At 44.4% G+C, this 27,395-nt stretch overlaps 1 protein-coding gene across 2 annotated transcripts in view; it reads left to right on the top strand.

The window, feature by feature from the left end:
* LOC141101798 (multidrug resistance-associated protein 1-like) overlaps positions 1-27,395 on the top strand; it is a 716,249-nt gene that overhangs the window by 385,797 nt on the left and 303,057 nt on the right. For both annotated transcript variants that reach the window (XM_073591133.1, XM_073591135.1), the window contains exon 13: positions 11,893-12,039. In XM_073591133.1, coding sequence (XP_073447234.1) covers positions 11,893-12,039 — 147 coding nt within the window. The remainder of the gene's footprint in view (positions 1-11,892; positions 12,040-27,395) is intronic.

Below are 27,395 nucleotides of genomic sequence, written 5' to 3'. Positions count from 1 at the left end.
ATAAGCTAAAAAGAGGCATGTAAGTGGTGACACAGGTATTCTTTTGGCACATTTACTAAAAGCATCAGGCTGAGCGTTAAATAGCAGCGACAGTTGCTGGACTATTTGCTCAAGCAGTAGATGCAATTTGTTCTGGTAGTCCCTCTGCATTTGTGCATTGGGCTATGGTCAGAAGGGGGGTAGAAACACCCCAAAAAGGGCTTAACCACTTAAGGACCGCCTAACGCCGATTTACGTCGGCAAGGCGGCACGGGCAGGCAAAATCACGTACATGTACGTGATTTGCCTCTCGCGGGTGGGGGGTCCGATCGGACCCCCCCCCGGTGCCTGAAGCGGTCCCGTTCTGTTCCCCGGCGATCCGAGATGAGGGGGAGGCCATCCGTTCGTGGCCCCCCCCTCGCGATCGCCGCCGGCCAATGGGAACACTCCTTTGCTGCTGTATGCTAAACAGCAGCAAAGGAAATGATGTCATCTCCCCTCGGCTCGGTATTCCGTTCCAGCGCCGAGGGGAGAAGACATCAATGTAAGTGCACAACACACTACACACACAGTAGAACATGCCAGGCATACAAAACACCCCGATCCCCCCCCCGATCGCCCCCCGATCCCCCCCCAATCACCCCCCCCCCCCCCTGTCACAAACTGACACCAGCAGGTTTTTTTTTTTTTCTGATTACTGCATAGTGTCAGTTTGTGACAGTTACAGTGTTGGGACAGTGAGTATTACCCCCCTTTAGGTCTAGGATACCCCCCTAACCCCCCCTAATAAAGTTTTAACCCCTTGATCACCCCCCATCGCCAGTGTCGCTAAGCGATCATTTTTCTGATCGCTGTATTAGTGTCACTGGTGACGCTAGTTAGTGAGGTAAATATTTAGGTTCGCCGTCAGCGTTTTATAGTGACAGGGACCCCCATATACTACCTAATAAATGTTTTAACCCCTTGATTGCCCCCTAGTTAACCCTTTCACCACTGATCACCGTATAACCGTTACGGGTGACGCTGGTTAGTTTGTTTATTTTTTATAGTGTCAGGGCACCCGCCGTTTATTACCGAATAAAGGTTTAGCCCCCTGATCGCCCGGCGGTGATATGCGTCGCCCCAGGCAGCGTCAGATTAGCGCCAGTACCGCTAACACCCACGCACGCAGCATGCGCCTCCCTTAGTGGTATAGTATCTGATCGGATCAATATCTGATCCGATCAGATCTATACTGGCGTCCCCAGCAGTTTAGGGTTCCCAAAAACACAGTGTTAGCGGGATCAGCCCAGATACCCGCTAGCACCTGCGTTTTGCCCCTCCGCCCAGCCCACCCAAGTGCAGTATCGATCGATCACTGTCACTTACAAAACACTAAACGCATAACTGCAGCGTTCGCAGAGTCAGGCCTGATCCCTACGATCGCTAACAGTTTTTTTGGTAGCATTTTGGTGAACTGGCAAGCAAGCACCAGGCAGCGTCAGGTTAGCGCCAGTAGCGCTAACACCCACGCACGCACCGTACACCTCCCTTAGTGGTATAGTATCTGATCAGATCAATATCTGATCCGATCAGATCTATACTAGCGTCCCCAGCAGTTTAGGGTTCCCAAAAACGCAGTGTTAGCGGGATCAGCCCAGATACCTGCTAGCACCTGCGTTGTGCCCCTCCGCCCGGCCCAGCCCAGCCCACCCAAGTGCAGTATCGATCGATCACTGTCACTTACAAGGCACTAAACGCATAACTGCAGCGTTCGCAGAGTCAGGCCTGATCCCTGCGATCGCTAACAGTTTTTTTGGTAGCATTTTGGTGAACTAGCAAGCACCGGCCCCAGGCAGCGTCAGGTTAGCGCCAGTACCACTAACACCCACGCACGCAGCATACGCCTCCTTTAGTGGTATAGTATCTGATCGGATCAATATCTGATCCGATCAGATCTATACTAGCGTCCCCAGCAGTTTAGGGTTCCCAAAAACGCAGTGTTAGCGGGATCAGCCCAGATACCTGCTAGCACCTGCGTTTTGCCCCTCCGCCCGGCCCAGTCCAGCCCACCCAAGTGCAGTATCGATCGATCACTGACACTTACAAAACACTAAACGCATAACTGCAGCGTTCGCAGAGTCAGACCTGATCCCTGCGATCGCTAACAGTTTTTTTGGAAGCTTTTTATTGAACTGGCAAGCACCAGCGGCCTAGTATACCCCGGTCGTAGTCAAACCAGCGCTGCAGTAACACTTGGTGACGTGGCGAGTCCCATAAGTGCAGTTCAAGCTGGTGAGGTGGCAAGCACAAGTAGTGTCCCGCTGCCACCAAAAAGACAAACACAGGCCCGTCGTGCCCATAGTGCCCTTCCTGCTGCATTCGCCAATCCTAATTGGGAACCCACCACTTCTGCAGCGCCCGTACTTCCCTCATTCACATCCCCAACCAAATGCAGTCGGCTGCATGAGAGGCATTTTCTTTATGTCCTCCCGAGTACCCCTACCCAACGAACCCCCCCAAAAAGATGTTGTGTCTGCAGCAAGCGCGAATATAGGCGTGACACTCGCTATTATTGTCACTCCTGTCCTGACAATCCTGGTCTTTGCATTGGTGAATGTTTTGAACGCTACCATTCACTAGTTGAGTATTAGCGTAGGGTACAGCATTGCACAGACTAGGCACACTTTCACAGGGTCTCCCAAGATGCCATCGCATTTTGAGAGACCCGAACCTGGAACCGGTTACCGTTATAAAAGTTAGTTACAAAAAAAGTGTAAAAAAAAAATATATATATATAAAATAAAAAAAAATAGTTGTCGTTTTATTGTTCTCTCTCTCTATTCTCTCTCTCTATTGTTCTGCTCTTTTTTTACTGTATTCTATTCTGCAGTGTTTTATTGTTATTGTTATTATGTTTTATCATGTTTGTTTTTCAGGTATGTAATTATTTATACTTTACTGTTTACTGTGCTTTATTGTTAACCATTTTTTTGTCTTCAGGTACGCCATTCACAACTTTGAGTGGTTATACCAGAATGATGCCTGCAGGTTTAGGTATCATCTTGGTATCATTCTTTTCAGCCAGCGGTCGGCTTTCATGTAAAAGCAATCCTAGCAGCTAATTAGCCTCTAGACTGCCTTTACAAGCCGTGGGAGGGAATGCCCCCCCCCCCCACCGTCTTCCGTGTTTTTCTCTGGCTCTCCTGTCTCAACAGGGAACCTGAGAATGCAGCCGGTGATTCAGCCAGCTGACCATAGAGCTGATCAGAGACAAGAGTGGCTCCAAACATCTCTATGGCCTAAGAAACCGGAAGCTACGAGCATTTTATGACTTAGATTTCGCCGGATGTAAATAGCGCCATTGGGAAATTGGGGAAGCATTTTATCACACCGATCTTGGTGTGGTCAGATGCTTTGAAGGCAGAGGAGAGATCTAGGGTCTAATAGACCCCAATTTTTTCAAAAAAGAGTACCTGTCACTACCTATTGCTATCATAGGGGATATTTACATTCCCCGAGATAACAATAAAAATGATTTAAAAAAAAAAAAAATGAAAGGAACAGTTTAAAAATAAGATAAAAAAGCAAAAAAATAATAAAGAAAAAAAAAAAAAAAAAAAAAAAAAGCACCCCTGTCGCCCCCTGCTCTTGCGCTAAGGCGAACGCAAGCGGCGGTCTGTCGTCAAACGTAAACAGCAATTGCACCATGCATGTGAGGTATCGCCGCGAAGGTCAGATCGAGGGCAGTAATTTTTGCAGTAGACCTCCTCTGCAAATCTAAAGTGGTAACCTGTAAAGGCTTTTAAAGGCTTTTAAAAATGTATTTATTTTGTTGCCACTGCACGTTTGTGCGCAATTGTAAAGCATGTCATGTTTGGTATCCATGTACTCGGTCTAAGATCATCTTTTTTATTTCATCAAACATTTGGGCAATATAGTGTGTTTTAGTGCATTAAAATTTAAAAAAGTGTGTTTTTTCCCCAAAAAATGCGTTTGAAAAACCGCTGCGCAAATACTGTGTGAAAAAAAAAAATGAAACACCCACCATTTTAATCTGTAGGGCATTTGCTTTAAAAAAATATATAATGTTTGGGGGTTCAAAGTAATTTTCTTGCAAAAAAAAAAACTTTTTCATGTAAAAAATAAGTGTCAGAAAGGGCTTTGTCTTCAAGTGGTTAGAAGAGTGGGTGATGTGTGACATAAGCTTCTAAATGTTGTGCATAAAATGCCAGGACAGTTCAAAACCCCCCCCAAATGACCCCATTTTGGAAAGTAGACACCCCAAGCTATTTGCTGAGAGGCATGTCGAGTCCATGGAATATTTTATATTGCGACACAAGTTGCGGGAAAGAGACAAATTTTTTTTTTTTTTTTTTTTTTTTTGCACAAAGTTGTCACTAAATGATATATTGCTCAAACATGCCATGGGAATATGTGAAATTACACCCCAAAATACATTCTGCTGCTTCTCCTGAGTACGGGGATACCACATGTGTGAGACTTTTTGGGAGCCTAGCCGCGTACGGGACCCCGAAAACCAAGCACCGCCTTCAGGCTTTCTAAGGGCGTGAATTTTTGATTTCACTCTTCACTGCCTATCACAGTTTCGGAGGCCATGGAATGCCCAGGTGGCACAAAACCCCCCCAAATGACCCCATTTTGGAAAGTAGACACCCCAAGCTATTTGCTGAGAGGTATAGTGAGTATTTTGCAGACCTCACTTTTTGTCACAAAGTTTTGAAATTTGAAAAAAGAAAAAAAAAAAAAGTTTTTTCTTGTCTTTCTTCATTTTCAAAAACAAATGAGAGCTGCAAAATACTCACCATGCCTCTCAGCAAATAGCTTGGGGTGTCTACTTTCCAAAATGGGGTCATTTGGGGGGGTTTTGTGCCACCTGGGCATTCCATGGCCTCCGAAACGGTGTTAGGCAGTGAAGAGTAAAATCAAAAATTCACGCCCTTAAAAACGCTGAAGGCGGTGATTGGTTTTCGGGGTCCCGTACGCGGCTAGGCTCCCAAAAAGTCTCACACATGTGGTATCCCCGTACTCAGGAGAAGCAGCTAAATGTATTTTGGGGTGCAATTCCACATAGGCCCATGGCCTGTGTGAGCAATATATCATTTAGTGACAACTTTGTGCAAAAAAAAAAAAAAAAAAAAAAAAAAGTGTCACTTTCCCGCAACTTGTGTCAAAATATAAAATATTCCATGGACTCAATATGCCTCTCAGCAAATAGCTTGGGGTGTCTACTTTCCAAAATGGGGTCATTTGGGGGGGGGTTGTGCCACCTGGGCATTCCATGGCCTCCGAAACTGTGATAGGCAGTGAAGAGTGAAATCAAAAAGTTACACCCTTAGAAATCCTGAAGGCGGTGATTGGTTTTCGGGGTCCCATACGCGGCTAGGCTCCCAAAAAGTCCCACACATGTGGTATCCCCGTACTCAGGAGAAGTAGCTGAATATATTTTGGGGTGCAATTCCACATAGGCCCATGGCCTGTGTGAGCAATATATCATTTAGTGACAACTTTTTGTAAATATTTTTTTTTTTTTTTTTTTTTTGTCATTATTCAATCACTTGGGACAAAAAAAATAAATATTCAATGGGTTCAACATGCCTATCAGCAATTTCCTTGGGGTGTCTACTTTCCAAAATGGGGTCATTTGGGGGGGTTTTGTACTGCCCTGCCATTTTAGCACCTCAAGAAATGACATAGGCAGTCATAAACTAAAAGCTGTGTAAATTCCAGAAAATGTACCCTAGTTTGTAGACGCTATAACTTTTGCGCAAACCAATAAATATACGCTTATTGACATTTTTTTTACCAAAGACATGTGGCCGAATACATTTTGGCCTAAATGTATGACTAAAATTGAGTTTATTGGATTTTTTTTATAACAAAAAGTAGAAAATATCATTTTTTTTCAAAATTTTCGGTCTTTTTCCGTTTATAGCGCAAAAAATAAAAACTGCAGAGGTGATCAAATACCATCAAAAGAAAGCTCTATTTGTGGGAAGAAAAGGACGCAAATTTCGTTTGGGTACAGCATTGCATGACCGCGCAATTAGCAGTTAAAGCGACGCAGTGCCAAATTGGAAAAAGACCTCTGGTCCTTAGGCAGCATAATGGTCCGGGGCTCAAGTGGTTAATAGGGACTTCTGCAAGCTCTAAACACTCTTTGTCTGCTTGACTTTTTTTGGTACTCTTCATTGAGTCGATTGATATGCCCACTTTCTTGTTTGGGTTCACTAAAGCCTCCTCAAGCTGCGCATGCCTTTCCTGTCCATTCGTTGCTGGAAAGGCTTATATATTCTGAGTGCGGGGAAGACTTCCGCAGTTCTCAAGGGTCTGGCAGGAAGAGTGTCAGAGCCTACGGCCACGTTACCCTGAAAGCGCCCCATCTCGTCTTATCTCAGAGGCTAAGCAGGATCGGGCCTGGTCAGTGCCTGGATGGGAGACCACCTAGGAATCTCAGGTCCCGTAGGCTGCAGATGGGTGACTTCCTCAATAAATCTAGGGTACAAACTTGAGTTCCGAAGGTCCCTGTCTCCTCGTTTTCTCAGACTCCAGAGGAAAAGAAGTCTCTCTTTCAAGCATTGAACCATCTTTTGTCTCAAAAGATTGATCTTAGTGGTTCCCATGCAAGAGCATGGATTGGAGTTTTATTTAAAACTTTTCACGGTACCAAAACCAAATGAGTATGTCAGACCCATTCTAGATTTCAAATATCTAAACTGGTTTTGAATATCTGCTCTTTCCGCATGGAGTCAATCCGATCAGTGGTCTCCGTCCTACAAGGTGGAGAACTTCTGGCGTCAATAGACATCAGGGATGCATACTTCCATGCACCTATATTTCCTGCTCACCAGAAATGTCTACGTTTTGAGGTAGAAAATCTTCTTTTTCAGTTTGTATCTCTGCCTATCGGTCTAGCTACTGCACCTCGAGTATTTACAAAGGCCTGGCCCCTCCTGTAGCCGGATTAAGACCCCAAAGTATAACGATTATAGCTTGCCTAGATGACCTGCTCTTGATAGGCCAGTCGGTAGCCCGCTTAGACCAAAGTATGATCTACAGTCAACTACCTGGAATACCTACGTTGGATTCCCAACCTAGAGAAAGCCTCCTTAAAAAAAACTATCAAGGAGATTAGCATACCTGGGTCTGATTATTGATACAGCCCATAAAAGTGTATTCTTGCCCCAGGCAAAGATCAGGGCCATAAAGGAACTGATTCAGGTGGTCAAGGCAAAGAAGAATCCTTCTATTCGACTTTGCATGAGGTTGTTGGGAAAGATGGTGGCTTCATTTGAGGCTGTTCCTTATGCTCAGTTTCATTTGAGGCTGCTGCAAAACAGTATCTTTTCGGCTTGGAACAATAAGATACAAGCTCTAGATTTCCCAATGTATCTGCCTCCAGGGTGCGCCGAAGCCTCAGTTGGTGGTTGATGTCCAAGAATCAGCAGAAGGGAAAATCTTTCCTACCAGATACCTGGAAGATGGTAACAATGACCTTGCCCATCAACGTTCAAGAGATCCAGGCAGCACGCTTGGCCCTGAGGGCCTGGACATTCAGGTTACGGACTTGTCCTGTCAGGATCCAATCCAACAATACCGCAGTAGTGGCCTATATCAATTACCAAGGGAGGCACGAGAAGTCATGCGTCCCAGAGAGAGATGAATCATATCTTAACTTGGGCAGAAAACAATGTACCTTGTCTATCGGCAATCTTTTATTCGGGAATAGAAAATTGGCAGGCAGACTAATGGAGTCACCAGCAGTTGTTCCCGGGGAATGTTTCCTTAACCCCGATATCTTCCTGGCAATGCACCGAAGATGGGGATCTCAGACGTAGATCTGTTTGCGTCCAGGTTCAACAAGAGAATCGACAACTTTGTGTCAAGAACAAGGGATCCGCTAGCGTGTGGATGCCTTAGTATTCCCGGGGAATCAGTTCTCACTGATTTATACTTTTCCTCCTATTCTGCTACTTCCACGACTGCTTCGCAGGATCAAGCAGGAACGGAAATCGGTGATTCTTGTGGCCCAGAAGTTTTTGGTATGCAGAGATCATAAAGATGGCGGTAAGGGACTCATGGACCCTACCCCCACGCTCAGACCTTCTTTCGCAAGGTCCGGTATTTCATCCTATCTTACAAACGCTAAATTTAACGGTTAGGCTATTGAGGCCCACATTCTGAAGAAGCGTGAGCTGTCAGGTCCAGTGGTATTTTACCTTGGTTAATGCAGAGAAGCTGGCTTCTAGAATCATAGAATATAGTTTCTGGAAAGCATATATCTCCTGCTGTGAATCCAGGGGTTGGCACCCCAGGAAGTATGTCATAGGTAGAATTCTTGATTTCTATAGATGGGGTTAGAAATGAAGCTGGCCTTGTGTACTATCAAAGGCCAGGTTTCGGCCTTATCTGTATTATTTCACAAACCCTTTGGTTTGTAGCTTATTCAGGGGGTAACGCAGCTTAATCCTCCGGTTAAGTCACTCCTGAACACTTGGAACTTGAATTTAGTAATGTTGGCATTGCTGAAACAGCCTTTTTGAGCCTATACAGCATATTCCCTTGGTCCTTTTGACAAGGAAACTAATTTTCTGGTAGCCATATCTTCTGCAAGAAGGGTATCAGAGTTGGCTACTCTTTCTTGTAAAGAGCCATATTTTATTATTCACAAGGATAATATAGTATTGCGTCCTTATCCTAACTTTCTACCGAAGGTAGTGTCTAGTCTTTTTATCTGACCCAGGATATTATTCTACCTTTGTTTTTCCCTGTTCTGCGGAAGGGAAATTACTACATTATTTTGATATTGTGAGAGCACTCAAGGTCTACTTGAAAGCGACTGCTCAGATTCGAAAAACAGATGTTTTGTTGTGTTGCCTGAAGGTCCTAGAAAAAGGACAGGCAGCATCGAAATCTACTATTTCTAAATGGATTCAGCAAGTAACTGTTCAGGCTTATAGTTTAACCCTTTCATGACTAAGCCTATTTTTGAAATTTGGTGTTTACAAGTTAAAATCCATATTTTTTGCTAGAAAATTACTTAGAACCCCCAAACATTATATATATTTTTTTAGCAAAGAATCTAGAGAATAAAATGACGATTGTTGCAATATTTTTTATCACACGGTATTTGTGCAGCGGTGTTTTAAACGCAAATTTTTGGAAAAGTGACACTTTCATGAATTTTAAAAAATCCAAACAGTAAAGTTACCCCAATTTTTTTGTATAATGTGAAAGATGATGTTACGCCGAGTAAATAGATACCAAACATGTCACCCTTTATAATTGCACGCACTCGTGGAATGGCGACGAACTACGGTACCTTTGAATTTCCATAGGCGACGCTTTAAAAAAATTTTACGGTTACCAGGTTTGAGCTACAGAGGAGGTCTAGAGCTAGAATTATTGCTCTCGCTCTGACGATCGCGGCGATACCTCACATGTGTGGTTTGAACACCGTTTACATATGCGGGCGCGACTTCCGTATGCGTTTTCTTCGCTGCGCGAGCTCGCGGGGACAGGGGCACTTTAAAAAATTTTTTTTTTTTTTTTTTTATTTAATTTATTTATTTTTGTACTTTATAAATTGTGTTTAAATTTTTTTTTTTTTTTTTTTACTTTTATTGCTGTCACAAGCAATGTAAACATCCCTTGTGACAGTAATAGGTGGTGACAGGTACTCTTTATGGAGGGATGGGGGGTCTAAAAGACCCCCCATCCCTCCTTTACACTTCAAAGTATTCAGATCGCCGAAAACGGCGATTCTGAATACTGTGTACTTTTTTAAATTCGGCGCCATTGGCAGCCGAGTAAACGGGAAGTGACGTCATGACGTCGCTTCCGCATTTACAAGAAGAAGGCTGGAACGAAGCCGCTCGCAGCTTCGTTCCAGTCCGCCCCCAGCCGCCGAAGGCAGCGGACCGGACACCGGGCCTCCCGATCGCACGGGAGGCCCGGTAACAGCGGCGGGAGGCGGCGGGAGGGGGGGGATGTCCCCTCCCGCTCCTCCGGTATAACAACCGAGCGGCTTTTAGCCGCATCGGTTGTTATATTCGGGTAGCCGATCGCCCGCTGAAAACAACGGTACCGGGATGATGCCTGCAGCTGCGGGCATCATCCCGGTATAACCCCGGAAAGCCGAGGACGCATATATGCGTTCGGTCGGCGGGAAGGGGTTAAAGAGTACGATTCCACCCTCTCAAATCAAAAGTTCACTCCACTAGGACTATTAGTGCTTTGTGGGAGTGCATCACCAAGCTTCTATGGTTCAAATCTGCAAGGCCTCAACTTCGTCTTCAGTCCATACATTTACCAGATTTTATCAGGTAAATGTAAAAAGGCATGAAGATATCGCCTTTGGGCGTAGTGTGCTGCAGGCAGCAGTATAAGTCCTCTAGTCTCATGTTGCCCTAATTCTGGTGGCTCTGGGATATCCCACATAGTAATTACTATGGCTCTGTGTCCCGTGATGTACGTTTAAGAAAATAGGATTTTTATAACAGCTTACCTGTAAAATCCTTTTCTTTGAAGTACATTACAGGACACAGAGGTCCCTCCCCTCTTTCTGGTATACACGTGTATTGCTTTGCTACAAAAACTGAGTTACTCCTAGTAGTGGGAGGGGTTATATAGGGAGTGGACTTCCTGTCTTAGGGTGTGCCAGTGTCCATCACCTGAAGGTGGCCTATAACCCACATAGTAATTACTATGGCTCTGTGTCCCGTAATGTACTTCAAAGAAAAGGATTTTACAGGTAAGCTGTTATAAAAATCCTATTTTTTTTAAAGTCGGTATAAAGGGGAATAAGTACTTTTGGGTTTAGCCAACTTTTTTTTATGTCTATCCTTAATTGGCAACATAACCGGTGGAATGACATTGGGTGTGCTTTTGTGCTTTGTGTTAAAGGGCGTGTCTCTCTTCCATCTCAAAACATTGGGAGATGTGCAAGTGTTAGGTTGTTAATTCCATAGAATGGGGGAAAATGCTAGGACGAGGAGATCTTGTCATATGACTGAACTCTCCTACAATGACAGAGTTCTTCTGTAGCCTTATGCTGGGAGAATTCTGGGGGACACTTCATGCTCCACACTGTGGCCTGCATTTTATGAATAAGACATAAATGGGATGCAGTGTGGCATAAACACTGTGGTGTCCAGTTGATTGTTGTATCCACTTTCTGCTATAAATAAAACCGTAGGACTTTCTTCGTGCATGGAAAAGGGTTTCAAATTCACAAAGGTAATGGTGGGCATCATATTTTAGACTTTAAAAGTCTAAAAACTTTAAACTTTAAAAGAGAAGTATGAGATTAGAAAAAAAAAAAACAATCATACTTACCTAGATGACTGCAGCACTGATCCCAGCTGCAGTTGTCCCCCACTGTCTCTAAGACGATGAAACACTGCTGATCGCTTAGTTCTTGGTCTTCAGCCTGCAGAGAGGCAGGGGCAGGAGTGGCTGGCTCAGCCTCTCAGCAGCTCGCTGAAAGGCTGAGCCAGCTGCCGGACAAGGCTTCTGGGTGGATCCCAACCATATGGTCAGGATCTGGGCCGGGTTTGTGACTTAAGTCCGCTGTTGGCTGAAAACAGGGTCACAGAAATGCAGAACAACCTGCACTCCTGTGATCCATAGGATTTGGCTATAATTCTCCTTTAAAATGGCTGATAGATTTGTTTTAATAGTTTCCTTTTTTAATAAATTGCCATTATTTAGACAAAATTATTTGTGCATTCATGAAAACAATCCATTTGCTGGCTTGCTTCTTCACTGCTTGTGAGACCCACACACATTTTCCATCATTCAGAAGGCCAACTAAAGGCCTTTTTTTCTGTATATGATCATAGGTCTCACTATTCTCTACATCTTTGTCTCATATCTGTGACCTTACACATTTGTATAATTTTTTTTTTTCAGGTTGCACTGTCTACTTTTGCTGTATATGTCCTAATTGATCCAAACAATATTCTAGATGCAGAAAAGGCATTTGTTTCCCTGGCATTATTTAACATCCTTCGGTTCCCATTAAATATGCTCCCTATGGTTATAAGCAGCATGGTTCAGGTAAGAAATTACACGTTATTAATGAATCTGGCAATCTAGAATTTGTTTTGGTGTTCAATATTTTAGTGTTAAAGAAATTGGCCCACTGTGTTTAACCACTTCCAGCCCAGGCTATGATTAGTGATTATTTTTTTGCTAGAAGATTCCTCAGAACCCCCAAACATATATATATATATATATATATATATATATATATATATATATATATATATATATATATATATACACAGTGGCTTGCGAAAGTATTCGGCCCCCTTGAACTTTTCAACCTTTTGCCACATTTCAGGCTTCAAACATAAAGATATAAAATTTTTCTTTTTTGTGAAGAATCACCAACAAGTGGGACACAATTGTGAAGTGGAACAAAATCTTTTGGATTTGTGAAACTTTTTTAACTAATAAAAAAATGAAAAGTGTGGCATGCAAAATTATTCGGCCCCCTTGCGTTAATACTTTGTAGAGCCACCTTTTGCTGCGATTACAGCTGCAAGTCGCTTGGGGTATGTCTCTGTCAGTTTTGCACATCGAGAGACTGAAATTCTTGCCCATTCTTCCTTGCAAAACAGCTCGAGCTCAGTGAGGTTGGATGGAGAGCGTTTGTGAACAGCAGTTTTCAGCTCTTTCCACAGATTCTCGATTGGATTCAGGTCTGGACTTTGACTTGGCCATTCTAACACCTGGATACGTTTATTTGTGAACCATTCCTTTGTAGATTTTGCTGTATGTTTGGGATCATTGTCTTGTTGGAAGATAAATCACCGTCCCAGTTTCAGGTCTTTTGTAGACTCCAACAGGTTTTCATCCAGAATGGTCCTGTATTTGGCTGCATCCATCTTCCCCTCAATTTTAACCATCTTCCCTGTCCCTGCTGAAGAAAAGCAGGCCCAAACCATGATGCTGCCACCACCATGTTTGACAGTGGGGATGGTGTGTTGAGTGTGATGAGCTGTGTTGCTTTTACGCCAAACATATCGTTTTGCATTGTGGCCAAAAAGTTCGATTTTGGTTTCATCGGACCAGAGCACCTTCTTCCACATGTTTGGTGTGTCTCCCAGGTGGCTTGTGGCAAACTTTAGACGAGACTTTTTATGGATATCTTTGAGAAATGGCTTTCTTCTTGCCACTCTTCCATAAAGGCCAGATTTGTGCAGTGTACGACTGATTGTTGTCCTATGGACAGACTCTCCCACCTCAGCTGTAGTTCTCTGCAGTTCATCCAGAGTGATCATGGGCCTCTTGGCTGCATCTCTGATCAGTCTTTTCCTTGTCTGAGCTGAAAGTTTAGAGGGACAGCCAGGTCTTGGTAGATTTGCAGTGGTCTGATACTCCTTCCATTTCAAAATGATCGCTTGCACAGTGCTCCTTGGGATGTTTAAAGCTTGGGAAATCTTTTTGTATCCAAATCCGGCTTTAAACTTCTCCACAACAGTATTACGGACCTGCCTGGTGTGTTCCTTGGTCTTCATGATGCTCTCTGCGCTTTCAACAGAACCCTGAGACTATTACAGAGCAGGTGCATTTATACAGAGACTTGATTACACACAGGTGGATTCTATTTATCACCATCAGTCATTTAGGACAACATTGGATCATTCAGAGATCCTCGCTGAACTTCTGGAGTGAGTTTGCTGCACTGAAAGTAAAGGGGCCGTATAATTTTGCACGCACCACTTTTCAGTTTTTTAATTGCTAAAAAAGTTTAAAATATCCAATAGATTTCTTTCCACTTCACAATTGTGTCCCACTTGTTGGTGATTCTTCACAAAAAATTAAAATTTTATATCTTTATGTTTGAAGCCTGAAATGTGGCAAAAGGTTGAAAAGTTCAAGGGGGCCGAATACTTTCGCAAGCCACTGTATGTATATATATATATATATATATATATAATATTATTTTTTTTTTTTTTTCCTCATGAATGTACACACAGCACCCCATATTGACAGAAAAACACAGAATTGTTGACATTTTTGCAGATTTATTAAAAAAAGAAAAACTGAAATATTACATGGTCCTAAGTATTCAGATCCTTTGCTGTGACACTCCTATATTTAACTCAGGTGCTGTCCATTTCTTCTGATTATCCTTGAGATGGTTCTACACCTTCATTGGAGTCCAGCTGTGTTTGATTATACTGATTGGACTTGATTAGGAAAGCCACACACCTGTCTATATTAGACCTTACAGCTGACAGTGCATGTCAGAGCAAATGAGAATCATGAGGTCAAAGGAACTGCCTGAAGAGCTCAGAGACAGAATTGTGGCAAGGCACAGATTTGGCCAAGGTTACAAAAAAAAAATTCTGCTGCACTTAAGGTTCCTAAGAGCACAGTGGCCTCCATAATCCTTAAATGGAAGATGTTTGGGACGACCAGAACCCTTCCTAGAGCTGGCCGTCCGGCAAAACTGAGCTATCGGGGGAGAATAGTCTTGGTGAGAGAGGTAAAGAAGAACCCAAAGATCACTGTGGCTGAGCTCCAGAGATGCAGTCGGGAGATGGGAGAAAGTTGTAGAAAGTCAACCATCACTGCAGCCCTCCACCAGTTGGGGCTTTATGGCAGAGTGGCCCGACGGAAGCCTCTCCTCTGTGCAAGACACATGAAAGCCCGCATGGAGTTTGCTAAAAAACACCTGAAGGACTCAAGGAAGATGGTGAGAAATAAGATTCTTTAGTCTGATGAGACCAAGATAGAACTTTTTGGCCTTAATTCTAAGCGTTATGTGTGGCGAAAACCAGACACTGCTCATCACCTGTCCAATACAGTCCCAACAGTGAAGCATGGTGGTGGCAGCATCATGCTGTGGGGGTGTTTTTCAGCTGCAGGGACAGGACGACTGGTTGCAATTGAGGGAAAGATTAATGCAGCCAAGTACAGGGATATCCTGGACGAAAACCTTCTCCAGAGTGCTCAGGACCTCAGACTGGGCCGAAGGTTTACCTTCCAACGAGACATTGACCCTAAGCACACAGCTAAAATAATGGAGTGGCTTCACAACAACTCTGTGACTGTTCTTGAATGGCCCAGCCAGAGCCCTGACTTAAACCCAATTGAGAATCTCTGAACAGACCTAAAAATGGCTGTCCACCAACGTTTACCATCCAACCTGACAGAACTGGAGAGGATCTGCAAGGAGGAATGGCAGAGGATCCCCAAATCCAGGTGTGAAAAACTTGTTGCATCTTTCCCAAAAAGACTCATGGCTGTATTAGATCAAAAGGATGCTTCTACTAAATACTGAGCAAAGGGTCTGAATACTTAGGACCATGTGCTAATTCAGTTTTTCTTTCTTAATAATTCTGCAAAAATGTCAACAATTCTGTGTTTTTCTGTCAATATGGGGTGCTGTGTGTACATTAATGAGGAAAAAAAATAAACTTAAATGATTTTAGCAAATGGCTGCAATATAACAAAGAGTGAAAAATTTAAGGGGGTCTGAATACTTTCCGTTCCCACTGTGTGTGTGTGTGTGTGTGTGTGTGTGTGTATATATATATATATATATATATATATATATATATATATATATATATATTATAAAGAGAGACCCTAAGGAATAAAAAGGTGGGCCTTAATTTTTTTTTTTATGTCAAACAGTCTTTGTGCAGCAATTTTTCAAACGCAATTTATTTTTTTATAAAATACATTTTTATGAATTTTAATGCAAAAAAACACAATATGTAGCCCAATTTTTTGGTAAAATATAAAAGATTTTACATTGAGTAAATAACTAAACAAGTAACAAGGCGCAATATGCAGATACCTTACAATATAGTACCTAATAGTCCAGGAATGTGGGTGTACAGATGTGTACACTGGTAATATAAAACCGCAGTCTCAGTCAGGGCAGCCACCAAGAAACCAAAAGCGAGTTTCAATAGCTAAAAAAAGACAAGGAATAGGGGCGCCCCTATTCCTTGTCTTACATTGAGTAAATAGATACCTAACATGTCACACATTAAAATTGCGCACGCTCGTTGGATGGCACCAAACTTAAAGTACTTAAAAAATCACCATAGGAGACACACTTTTTTTTTTTTTTTTTTTTTTTTTTTTTTTTACAGGTTATCAGTTTAAAGCGGAGGTCCACCCTAAAAAAACCCCATAAAAACGCTCCTTTAAATACATTAAAAAACATTTGAAAAAATAAAATTTTTTTACTTACCAGAAATGCCTGTTGCTAGGCAGATCATCCTTATCTACCACTTCCTATTCCGCGGTGCTCTTCAGTCTTTTCCTCCTCACGTTGATTTCTGGGAAATTTGGGCGCGGCGTCTTCTGGGACCTGTGTGTGTCACAGAAGACAGCCGCCCATTTCAGAAATCCCCGGGGGACTCGTGCATGCGCAGTAGGAAACCGGCAGTGAAGCCGCAAGGCTCCACTGCCTGTTTCCCTTAGTGAGAATGGCGGCGCCAGCACATGATATGAGGGACAGATCGGCCTCGGGGGGCCAACATCGTGGGCGCCCTGGACAGGTAAGTGTCCTTATTAAAAGTCAGCAGCTACAGTGTTTGTAGCTACTGACTTTAAAATAAAATTTACGTCTGGAACCCCGCTTTGGGTGGGGAGGGGGATTGGTTGCTCAGGGCGGATGGGCATTGAGATGGCCGCACTAGCTGGAAGCTCTGCTTGGCCACCAGGGTAATCCACTTCCACCAGAGCCATCGTTAGCCCACACCGCTTCCAGGACCACTATCGTGTAGCAGGAGAGCAGCAGCATGACACGCCACCAAAAGGCCCCAACACAGCTCTTCAAACTGGCCAGGGTGGGCCGAGGGGTACAACAAAATGGTGGCAACCGCGGGCTGCGATCACGGCACCCAGCAGGGCCCAGCACTCTCAAGGGCAATCTATCAGCCCATCTAGACCCCAGGGTAGCAGAGGCTCATCAAAAGCATCTACACCCACCACCCGCAGCCTTGTAAAGACCAAGCCGCACAGGAATTCACCCCACAGGACTTTGCAAAACCCCAGTATGGAGGGGGGCATAGCACAAACCCAGCAATCATGGGCTCCCCAACCATCTGCTGATCTCATATCTGCCTTTCCAACCCAGGAGCAACCAGTGTCAGACACTGTACTTAAAGATATTCTCCTCTCCCTGCGATCATCGCTGCACTCCGACATGATGACATGCATTCAGCAGTTTAAAGGGGAACAGCAGGACATGGTGGATAGAGTGGATAAGATGGAGTCCTCAATGTGTGAATATGCCTCTTCGTTTAATACCATGGTTGAAGCCAATGCTGCACACCCTGAAGAAATCACATGGTTAAGGGACAAGGTAGCCGACCTAGAAGATAGGTCGAAGAGAAACCACATTAAGCTCAGAGGTGTTCCGAAGTCTGTGTCTGACTCCCAGCTGCAACAGTTTGCCCAAGCCCTATTCTCCCTGGCTTCATCTCCCTGGCATCATGTGCCACGGGATGTACTATGGAGGGTGCATTTTTTCCAGGCAAACAAGATGTTTATGTCCGAATCCCACAAGCAGCCAGCCTTCCAGAGTGTTTTTCAACTTTTCCCTGACCTCTCACAGCATACTCTACTACGGCGCAGGGCAACAATCTCCAAAGCACTGCGTAACCACAAAATTCTCCACAAATGGAGATATCCTGCCATGCTTTCCATCACCCACTATGGTAGCGGCAGTGAGAGTAACAACCCTGGATGAAGGTCTTAGAGCTCTATAGCAATGGGGTATCCTTCCCGACCCCCTTCTGTGGACTCCCATCACAATCAACCCGAAACCCTGACCTCCATTTGGCAGGTGGTCTCCCGCAAGCAGTCTCCCAAGAAGAAAACGGGTGGCTCCTAATCTAGATCAGACACACAGACACCTGCACACACTGGCCGAGGGAACGTTTGATTGTTTCCCTAGGTCCCCTCTTCAAGTGAAGAAGCAGACTTCTCTGCTCCCACTCTCTACAAGGGACACTTTTTTTATGTTCTTGTTTTTTTAGAATGTTCATGTCATTATACAGAGTTATTTTCCTCATTGTTCCTGTTTTTCCAGTATGAGTCCTTTGGTTCCATGCATTGTGCCGTCTTTGAGCAAGGCACCTGAGGGTACATAACCACTGACCCCAGATACGCCTCCACTCACTAGTATCACCATGACCCTGAAATGCCTTTTCCTTAATGTGAAGGACCTCAACCACCCTGCCATAGGTTCTTCCTCTGGAAAGAGGCAAAAAAGGCCAAGTCATACATTGTTTGACTTGGCCTTATCTAACCTAAACCTCCCTAAGCTGTCGGATGAACATCTCCAGATGCTCAATGTCCCCAATATCAGAGACCGAGATTACAAGTACCATCTTTTCCCTACCCAATGGGAAATCTCCAGAACCTGATGCTCTACCAAACGAATATTATAAAATCTTTGGCCATACTTTTTCCCCACATTTAAGAGGTGCGTTTTCTAAAGCAACTCAAACCTCCTTTTTCCCTCCTGAGATGCTGAAGGCCCAGGTTGTGACCTTGTCGAAACCCGGGGAAGGACCCTACCACTCCCACTAACTTCTATCTTTATTGAACACAGATGTAAATTGCTAAGCTCTTGGCTAAATGGCTGATGCTTGTCTTACCTTCCCTGATTGGAAAGGACCAAATGGGCTTTGTTTCAGGCAGACGGGTGTTGGATGCAATAAGGAGACTCCTGAATATTATACACCGTGGAAACAAATCGAACGCCCTCTCTGTGGCGCAGAGAATGTGTTCGATAGGGTGCATTGGACATACATGTCTATGGTCTTAACGAAGTTTGGTTTCAATGGATCTATGTTGTCTGCTATTTTAGTGCTGTACTCAAATCCTTCGGACAAGTCAGTGCCTCTGGTTTACTGTATAAATCTGTCATGATATCTAATGGTACCCGGCAAGGCTGTCCACTTTTGCCCACAATCTTCAACTTAATGATCGAGCCGCTGGCTGAAGCCATTCGCTCAAACCCACGCATCACAGGCTTTGACATCCAAAAATCTCTCCACAAAATTGATCTCTTTGCAGATGACATTTTCCTTATTCTTACCAGCTCTGAGCAATCCCTACCCCAAGCTTTCCAAACCTTAACTACCTCCCACCCGGCCACTGCACATAATCGGCCGGGTGGTCCTTTCCTCATTCTGAGTGGACATTCAGGAACGTCCCTTAGAACGAGTGCGCTGCGGCTCGATCCTGTGATTATTATGATCACAGGATCCAGCTGAGCATTGATCGGGATATGGGCGCTGTGATTGGCCCTCCCGATCACCCGACGGCTGTGCCCAATCACAGCCGTCACAATGTAAACAGAGATGCATGTCTCTGTGACAGGTCTCCCCGCCAAGCTCAGTGAGAACTAGTGCAGTGGGGGAAAGAGGGGGAATCTGCAGATCTGTGACAGCTCTCTGTGTGAGGATGATTTTACACAGAGAGCTGTTACAGGTCCCCCTCACAAAGTACACCAAGCACCACTATCCCTGTCCCTATACACATTTCAGTCCCAATAAAAAAATCTGTTTGTCCCCCATCACTACCAACACCAAATAAACACTGATTTGTGTTATTTTTACCAAAGAAATGTCGCAGCTTCATTTTTGGTTAAAATTTATCAAGAGAAATTACTTATTTGCAAAATTTTATAACAGAAACGAAGAAAAATGCATTTTTTTGAAAATTTTTGGTCTTTTTTTATTTGTAGCGTAAAAAATAAAAACCCCAGCAGTGATTAAATATGACCAAAAAAACTCTATTTGTGTGAAAAAAATGATAAAAATGTAATTTGGGTACAGTGTTACATGACCACGCAATTCTCATTCAAAGTGTGACAGCGCTGAAAGCTGAAAACTGGTCTTGGAAGGAGGGGGGTGAAAGTGCCCAGTATTTAAGTGGTTAAAGAACCCTTTCACACTGGAGGCGTTTTTCAGGCGCTTTAGTGCCGTAATGCGCCTGAAAAAAGCCTCAGCTGCAATCCCAGTGTGAAAGCCCGAGTGCTTTCACACTGGGGCGCTGCGGTGGCAGGGCGTCACAAAAAGTCTTGCAAGCAGCTTCTTAGCAACGCTGTAGGAGCGGTGAATACACTGCTCCTAAAGCTCCCCTGCCCATTGAAATCAATAGGCAGCACCGATGCAGCAGCATTTTGTGGGCGGTTCGAACCCTTTTTCGGTCACTAGCGGGGGTTAAAAGCGTACTGCTAGCGTCCGAATATTGCCGCTAAAACGATGGTAAAGCGCCGCTAAAAGTAGCAGCGCTTTCCCGCCGGGCGCTGGCAGTGTGAAAGGGCCCCACACTGAGGCGCTTCTAAACTGCCAGTAAAACACTGAGCGCTTTTGAAGAGCTTTTTGTGTGCTTTTGATGAGCTTTTCAGGCGCTTATGAAGAGCTTTCCATTAATTTCAATGGAGAGGGGTGTGGCAGTGTGAAAGCATTTGTTGACTTGAATGGAAATATGTTTTCTTGAGCTTTTCAGGCGCTTTTTTTTTTTTTTTTTAGTTTGAAAGCGTCTGAAAAGCGCCTCAGTGTGAAAGAGGTCTAATGGAGTTCAGTCAAATATCATACTATAAGGTTAACACTTCAAAATCTTTAAACATAGATTTAGATTTGGGGATTACCGTAGCCATAAAAGGTGTGCTTCGATCTCAATTCCCATTCTAGTGGAGTTCTGAGGAAATGCAATAACTAGGCATCACCCTCACAGCCTCTAATAAGTCTCTAGTCACGTCCAACTACAAATCCTTGATTTCTATGATTGAAAAGCAGCTCTAATGACTAGCACAATTAGAACTATTCTTGTACAGCAGGCTAGCAGCTCTAAAAAATGAATATTCTTCCTCAAATATTTTTTCTTTAGATCTTTACCCATACCGAACCATTACTTCAAAGCCTTGTCGGGTACCATTCAGAAGTTTTTATTGCAAGGGAAAAATGCCAGATGCCCAAAGTCAGGACTGATCAAACATAAATCCGTAGGTGGTGCAGGTCTTCTGGAACTAAAAGACTACTACTGGGCTCCTATATTAGATTAACTTAAACACTGGTTTCCTCGCAATACCCACTCTCCTTGGGTAGAATTAGAGGCATCCTGTACCCCCAACGGAGGCCTATACTTGTTCCTCCTGAGCGACAGCTGACGAGGGAAAGAACTCTCACCTCTACCCTTACCAATGCAGACTTCTTTATTGGCATGGAGACACCTTAACTATCCCATATCGGAAAAAAGGATCACCCATTACCCCGCTCCTTCCAATACATATCTTTTGAGTCCCTAATTCCGTCCCTTTCTACTAAAGCTCTAACCCGATATGGTATATTAGATGTATCTGACCTTCTGAATGGAGACATCCCCCTTAAATTGGAAGAATTGTAACAAAAGTACGGCACACCTGCCCAATTAGGATTTACGTGCCTTAGGATACTCCACTTCTTTGCTAAACATTCCTCTCCCAAACTAAAGCTTCCTCCTAAAGCCTGGGGCCCTTAAAAAATAATTTTTATTGTTATTTTTACTGTCCCTTTAAAAAAAAATAAAAATTATTTTTATTACTTTTATTCCTATCACAAAAAATGGACAGGTCCTCTTTATAAGACCCCAGATATCTCCTTCACCCTGGAAAGCATGAGATTAAAAAAAGAAACCCATTGATCCCTGCTTTCCAGGGGAAAAAAATGGCAGTGCTTGCATCTGCCAGCGCTGGAAGTGAAGGATCATAGAGATTGCCGGGCAGCAAGCAGCCCTCGGCCAGCTCTGTGGTAACCCGACGTCACCGCTGGATCAGATCCCAGGCTCCCGTATCGCCGTTGGGCGGTGCAGGGGAGGGGAATGTCCTCTCCCGCTGTCTGTAAAAGCCATCCAGCTGTTAGTCGCTAGGATGGTTTTTACTAAAAAAGGAATCGCTGCATCATCCAGATATCGCCACTTAAAGAGGAGCTTCAGACTCCTTCAGAAAAAATAAGTCAGCAGCTACAAATACTGTAGTTGCTGACTTTTAATATTAAAAATACCAGCAATGCAGTTGTGACCAATTTCTTTTTTTTTTCTTTTTTTTTAAATTATCTATCTGATGCTGCCGCCACTATCCCCACTAAGGAAAACCGACAGTGAAGCCTTGCAGCTTCACAGCTGGTTCTCTACTGCACGTGCGCAAAGTGCTCTGCAAATGGGCTGGCTGCAGGCAAAGGAGGAGGGGGGCAGCGAACTCAGCCGGAAGTGAGAGTAAGTAACTGTCAAAACCAGGTACCTACTCCCCCCAAAAGGTGCCAAATGTGGCAGCAGAAAGGGGGGAGGAGGTAGACAAACGGAGCTTCCCCTTTAGAGTGGAGCTCTGCTTTAAAGTCTAGGATGTAATATGATAATCTACAGGTGGGAAGTAGTTAATTGCCCATTTGCACCACAGCAGTGCATTAACACTTTACATGTGTTGGTACTGATCATTGGTCTGTTGTGGTGCATTAGGTAGACATTCAAATGACTGGACCACCATAACGCAGTGCACGTTGGCCTACCGCATAACGGTGCGTTACCACACGTGTGGTAAATTCACAGCAGGGGATTTCCCTTGTGTGAATGGGCCCTAATTACTCTGCAATCTATGTTGGTAGATCCTCCAGGTGTAGGTGCTACCTTTTTTCTCCTGGACTACATGTGCCCAGTTTCAACAATGCTCTCTCCCATGTGTTGACAAAATATGATTTTTATAACAGCTTACCTGTAAAATCCCTTTCTTTGCAGTACATCATGGGACACAGAGCCATAGTAGTTACTATGTGTGTTATAGGCCACCTTCAGGTGATGGATACTGGCACGCCCTAAGACAAAAAGTGCCCTCCCTATATAACCCCTCCCACTACTGGAAGTACCTCCAGTTTTGTAGCCAAGCAATACACGTGTATACCAAAGAAGGGAGGGACCTCTGTGTACCGTGATGTACTTCAAAGAAAAGGATTTTACAGGTAAGCTGTTATAAAAATCCTATTTTCTTATCGTACATCACGGGACACAGAGCCATAGTAGTTACGTACGATGTCACATAGCAATGGCAACTGAAGGGAGGGAAACAACAAAACGTAGGGCACTAAGAGACTAGAGGATACTGCAGCCCACAGTACACTGCGCCCAAAGGCGATATCCTCTTGACCTTTTACATCGATTTGATAGAATCTGGTAAATGTATGGACTGAAGACCAAGTTGTGGCCCTGCAGACCTGAGCCATGAAGGCCTGGTGATGCACTGCCCAAGAAGCACTAACAGCTCTGGTGGAGTGCGCTTTAACATGAAAAGGAGGAATTTTCTTCTTTAGACCATAAGCCTGAAAAATCACTTGACAAATCCATTTGGAAATAGTAGATTTTGACGCTGCTTGTCCTCTTTTAGGACCTTCTGGTAATACAAACAAAACATCAGTTTTGCGAATCTGAGCGGTCACCTTTAAATAGACTTTGACCGCTCTCACTACATCAAAGGAATGTAGTGACCTCTCTTCCATAGACCGAGGTTCTGGGAAAAAAGAAGGTAGGACAATATCCTGGTTTAAATGAAACCCTATCACTACCTTTGGTAGGAATCTAGGATGAGGCCGTAATACTACCTTATCCTTATGAATAATCAAATATGGCTCTTTACAAGAAAAAGCCGCCAATTATGATACTCTTCTGGCAGAAGATATGGCAACCAAAAAAATTATTTTCCTCGTCAAGAGGACCAAGGGAATATCCCGTATAGGCTTAAAAGGCTGTTTTTGTAAAGCCAACAGGACTAAATTCAAATCCCAAGGGTTCAGGGGCACCCTGACTGGAGGAATAATTTGCGTTACCCCCTGAATAAAGCTACGAACCAGAGAGTGAGAAACAAGAGGTCGTTGAAACAATATCGATAAGGCCGACACCTGCCCCTTGATAGTACTCAAGGCCAGCTTCATTTCCAAATCCATCTGTAGAAATTCAAGGATCCTACCTATGACATATTATCTGGGGTGCCAACCCCTGGATTCACACCAGGAGGCATATGCCTTCCAAACTCTATAGTATATGACTCTGGAGGCCGGCTTCCTAGCATTAACCAAAGTAGACACTACTGAAGGAGAGAGCCCACGGTCCTTTAGAATGTGGGTCTCAATAGCCAAACCGTTAAATTTAGCGTTTGTAAGGTAGGATGGAATACTGGACCTTGCGCGAGAAGGTCTGGCCACAGTGGCAGGGTCCAAGGGTCCCCTACCGCCATCTTTATGATCTCGGCAAGCCAAGATCTCCTGGGCCACCAGAATCACCTCCTTCCCTTCCTGCTTGATCCTGCGAAGAAGGCGCGGAAGCAGCAGAACTGGAGGGAACGCATACATCAGTGAAAGCTGATTCCGTGGAAAGACCAAGGCGTCTTTTCCACATGCCAGCGGATCCCTCGCCCTTGACACAAAGTTGTCAACCATGTTGTTGAATCTGGACGCAATCAGATCCACTTCCTGAACAGGGATGAGCTGAACACCCCCTTGTTCGGTTCGCACCAGAACATGCAAACAGGCAAAAAATTTGTTCAAACACCATTAAAGTCTATGGGACACGAACATGAATAATCAAAAGTGCTAATTTTAAAGGCTTATATGCAAGTTCTTGTCATAAAAAGTGTTTGGGGACCTGGGTCCAGCCCCAGGGGACATGGATCAATGCAAAAAAAAGTTTCAAAAACGGCCGTTTTTTTCAGGAGCAGTGATTTTAATAATGCTTAAAGTGAAACAATAAAAGTGTAATATCCCTTTAAATTTCGTACCTGGGTGGTGTCTATAGTATGCCTGTAAAGGGGCGCATGTTTCCCGTGTTTAGAACAGTCTGACAGCAAAATGACATTTCAAAGGAAAAAAAGTCATTTAAAATTACTCGCGGCTATTAATGCATTGCCGGTCCGACAATACACATAGAAGTTCATTGATAAAAACGGCATGGGAATTCCCCACGGGGAACCCCGAACCAAAATTAAAAAAAAAAAATGACGTGGGGGGGTTCCCCTAAATTCCATACCAAGCCCTTCAGGTCTAGTATGGATTTTAAGGGGAACCCTGCGCCAAAATAAAAAAAAAAGGCGTGGGGTCCCCCCAAAAATCTTATCCGAGCACGCAACCTGGCCGGCCGCAGGAAAAGAGGGGGGGATGAGAGAGCGCCCCCCCCTGAATTGTACCAGGCCACATGCCCTCAACATTGGGACGGTGCTTTGGGGTAGCCCCCCAAAACACCTTGTCCCCATGTTGATGAGGACAAGGGCCTCATCCCCACAACCCTGGCTGGTGGTTGTGGGGGTCCGCGGGTGGGGGGCTTATCAGAATCTGGAAGCCCCCTTTAACAAGGGGACCCCCAGATCCCGGCCCTCCCCCCTGTGTGAAATGGTAAGGGGGTACCTCTACCATTTCACTAAAAAACTGTCAAAAATGTTAAAAATGACAAGAGACAGTTTTTGACAATTCCTTTATTTAAATGCTTCTTCTTTCTTCTATCTTCTATCTTCCTTCGGTTTCTTCCTCCATCTTCTTCTTCTGGTTCTTCCTCCGGTATTCTCGTCCGGAATCTCCTCCGCAGCGTCGGCGTCTTCTTCCCTTCTTCTCCTCGGGCCACTCCGCATCCATGATGGCATGGAGGGAGGCTCCCACTCTTCTCTTCATCTTCTTCTCTTTATCTTCTTCTCCGGGAGAAGATGAAGAAGATGATGAAGAGAAGAGCGGGAGCCTTCCTCCATGTCATCATGGATGCGGAGCGGCCCGAGGAGAAGAAGGGAAGAAGACGCTGACGCCACGGAGGAGATGCTGGACGAGAACACTGGAGGAAGAACCAGAAGAAGAAGATGGAGAAAGAAACCAAAGGAAGATAGAAGAAAGAAGAAACATTTAAATAAAGGAATGGTCAAAAACTGTGTCTTGTCATTTTGTAACATTTTTGACAGTTTTTTAGTGAAATAGTAGAGGTACATTTGTACCCCCTTACCATTTCACACAGGGGGGAGGGCCGGGATCTGGGGGTCCCCTTGTTAAAGCCCCCCGCCCGCAGAACCCCACAACCACTGGCCAGGGTTGTGGGGATGAGGCCCTTGTCCTCATCTACATGGGGACAAGGTGTTTTGGGGGGCTACCCCAAAGCACCCTCCCAATGTTGAGGGCATGTGGCCTGGTATGGTTCAGGAGGGGGCGCTCTCTCGTCCCCCCCCTTTTCCTGCGGCCTGCCAGGTTGCGTGCTTGGATAAGGGTCTGGTATGGATTTTTGGGGGGATCCCACGCCGTTTTTTGTTTTTTTTTTAATTTTGGCCAGGGTGCCCCTTAATATCCATACCAGACCTGAAGGGCCTGGTATGGAATTTAGGGGGACCCCCCATGTCTTTTTTTTTTTTTTTTTTACATTTGGTTTGGGGTTCCCCCGTGGGGAATTCCCATGCCGTTTTTATCAATGAACTTTAATGTTTATTGTCGGACCAGCAATGCATTAATAGCCGCGAGTAGTTTTAAATGACTTTTTTCCTTGGAAATGTAATTTTGCTGTCAGACTGTTCTAAACAGTTCTAAACACGGGAAACATGCGCCCCTTTACAGGCATACTATAGACACCCCCCAGGTAAGAAATTTAAAGGGATATTACACTTTTATTGTTTCACTTTAAGCATTATTAAAATCACTGCTCCGAAAAAACGTCAGTTTTTAAAACTTTTTTTTGCATTGATCCATGTCCCCTGGGGCAGGACCCAGGTCCCCAAACACTTTTTATGACAATACCATGAATATAAGCCTTTAAAATTAGCACTTTTGATTTCTCCCATAGACTTTTAAAGGGTGTTCCGCGGCATTCGAATTTGCCGCGAACACCCCAAATTGTTCGCTGTTCGGTGAACTTTGGAACAGCCGATGTTCGAGTCAAACATGAGTTCGACTCGAAGCTCATCTCTATTCCTGTACACCCCATCTTTGACATATTGACAGAAAAATATCGGGGTGAAGGGACCATTCTCCTGGAAACAATTGTTGGCGACTCAAGTAGTCCGCCTTCCAATTTTCTATCCCTGGAATGAAAATCGCTGATAGGCAAGGAATGTTGCTTTCTGCCCAAGATAGAACATGATTCACCTCTCTTTGGGCTGCATGACTTTTCGTGCCCCCCTGGTGATGTAGGCCACCGCCGTGGCATTGTTGGATTGAATCCTGGTGGGACAATTCCGTAGTCTGAGCATCCAGGCCTCTAGGGCCAGATGTACTGCACAAATTTCTAGAACATTGATGGGCAAGGTCCTTTCTGACTTGGACCACTTTCCTTGGACAGATGCTTCTTCCAGGCAGGACTGCTCCCCAGCCTAGAAAGTTGGCATCCGTTGTTACCACTCTCCAGGATACTGGTAGAAAGGATCTCCCCTGTTGAAGGTTGCT

Source organism: Aquarana catesbeiana, linkage group LG06 (assembly GCF_042186555.1).
Source record: "Aquarana catesbeiana isolate 2022-GZ linkage group LG06, ASM4218655v1, whole genome shotgun sequence".
Classification (NCBI taxonomy): domain Eukaryota; kingdom Metazoa; phylum Chordata; class Amphibia; order Anura; family Ranidae; genus Aquarana; species Aquarana catesbeiana.
The sequence above is the reverse complement of the archived record's forward strand: the minus strand, read 5'-3'. Positions and strand labels throughout refer to the sequence as shown.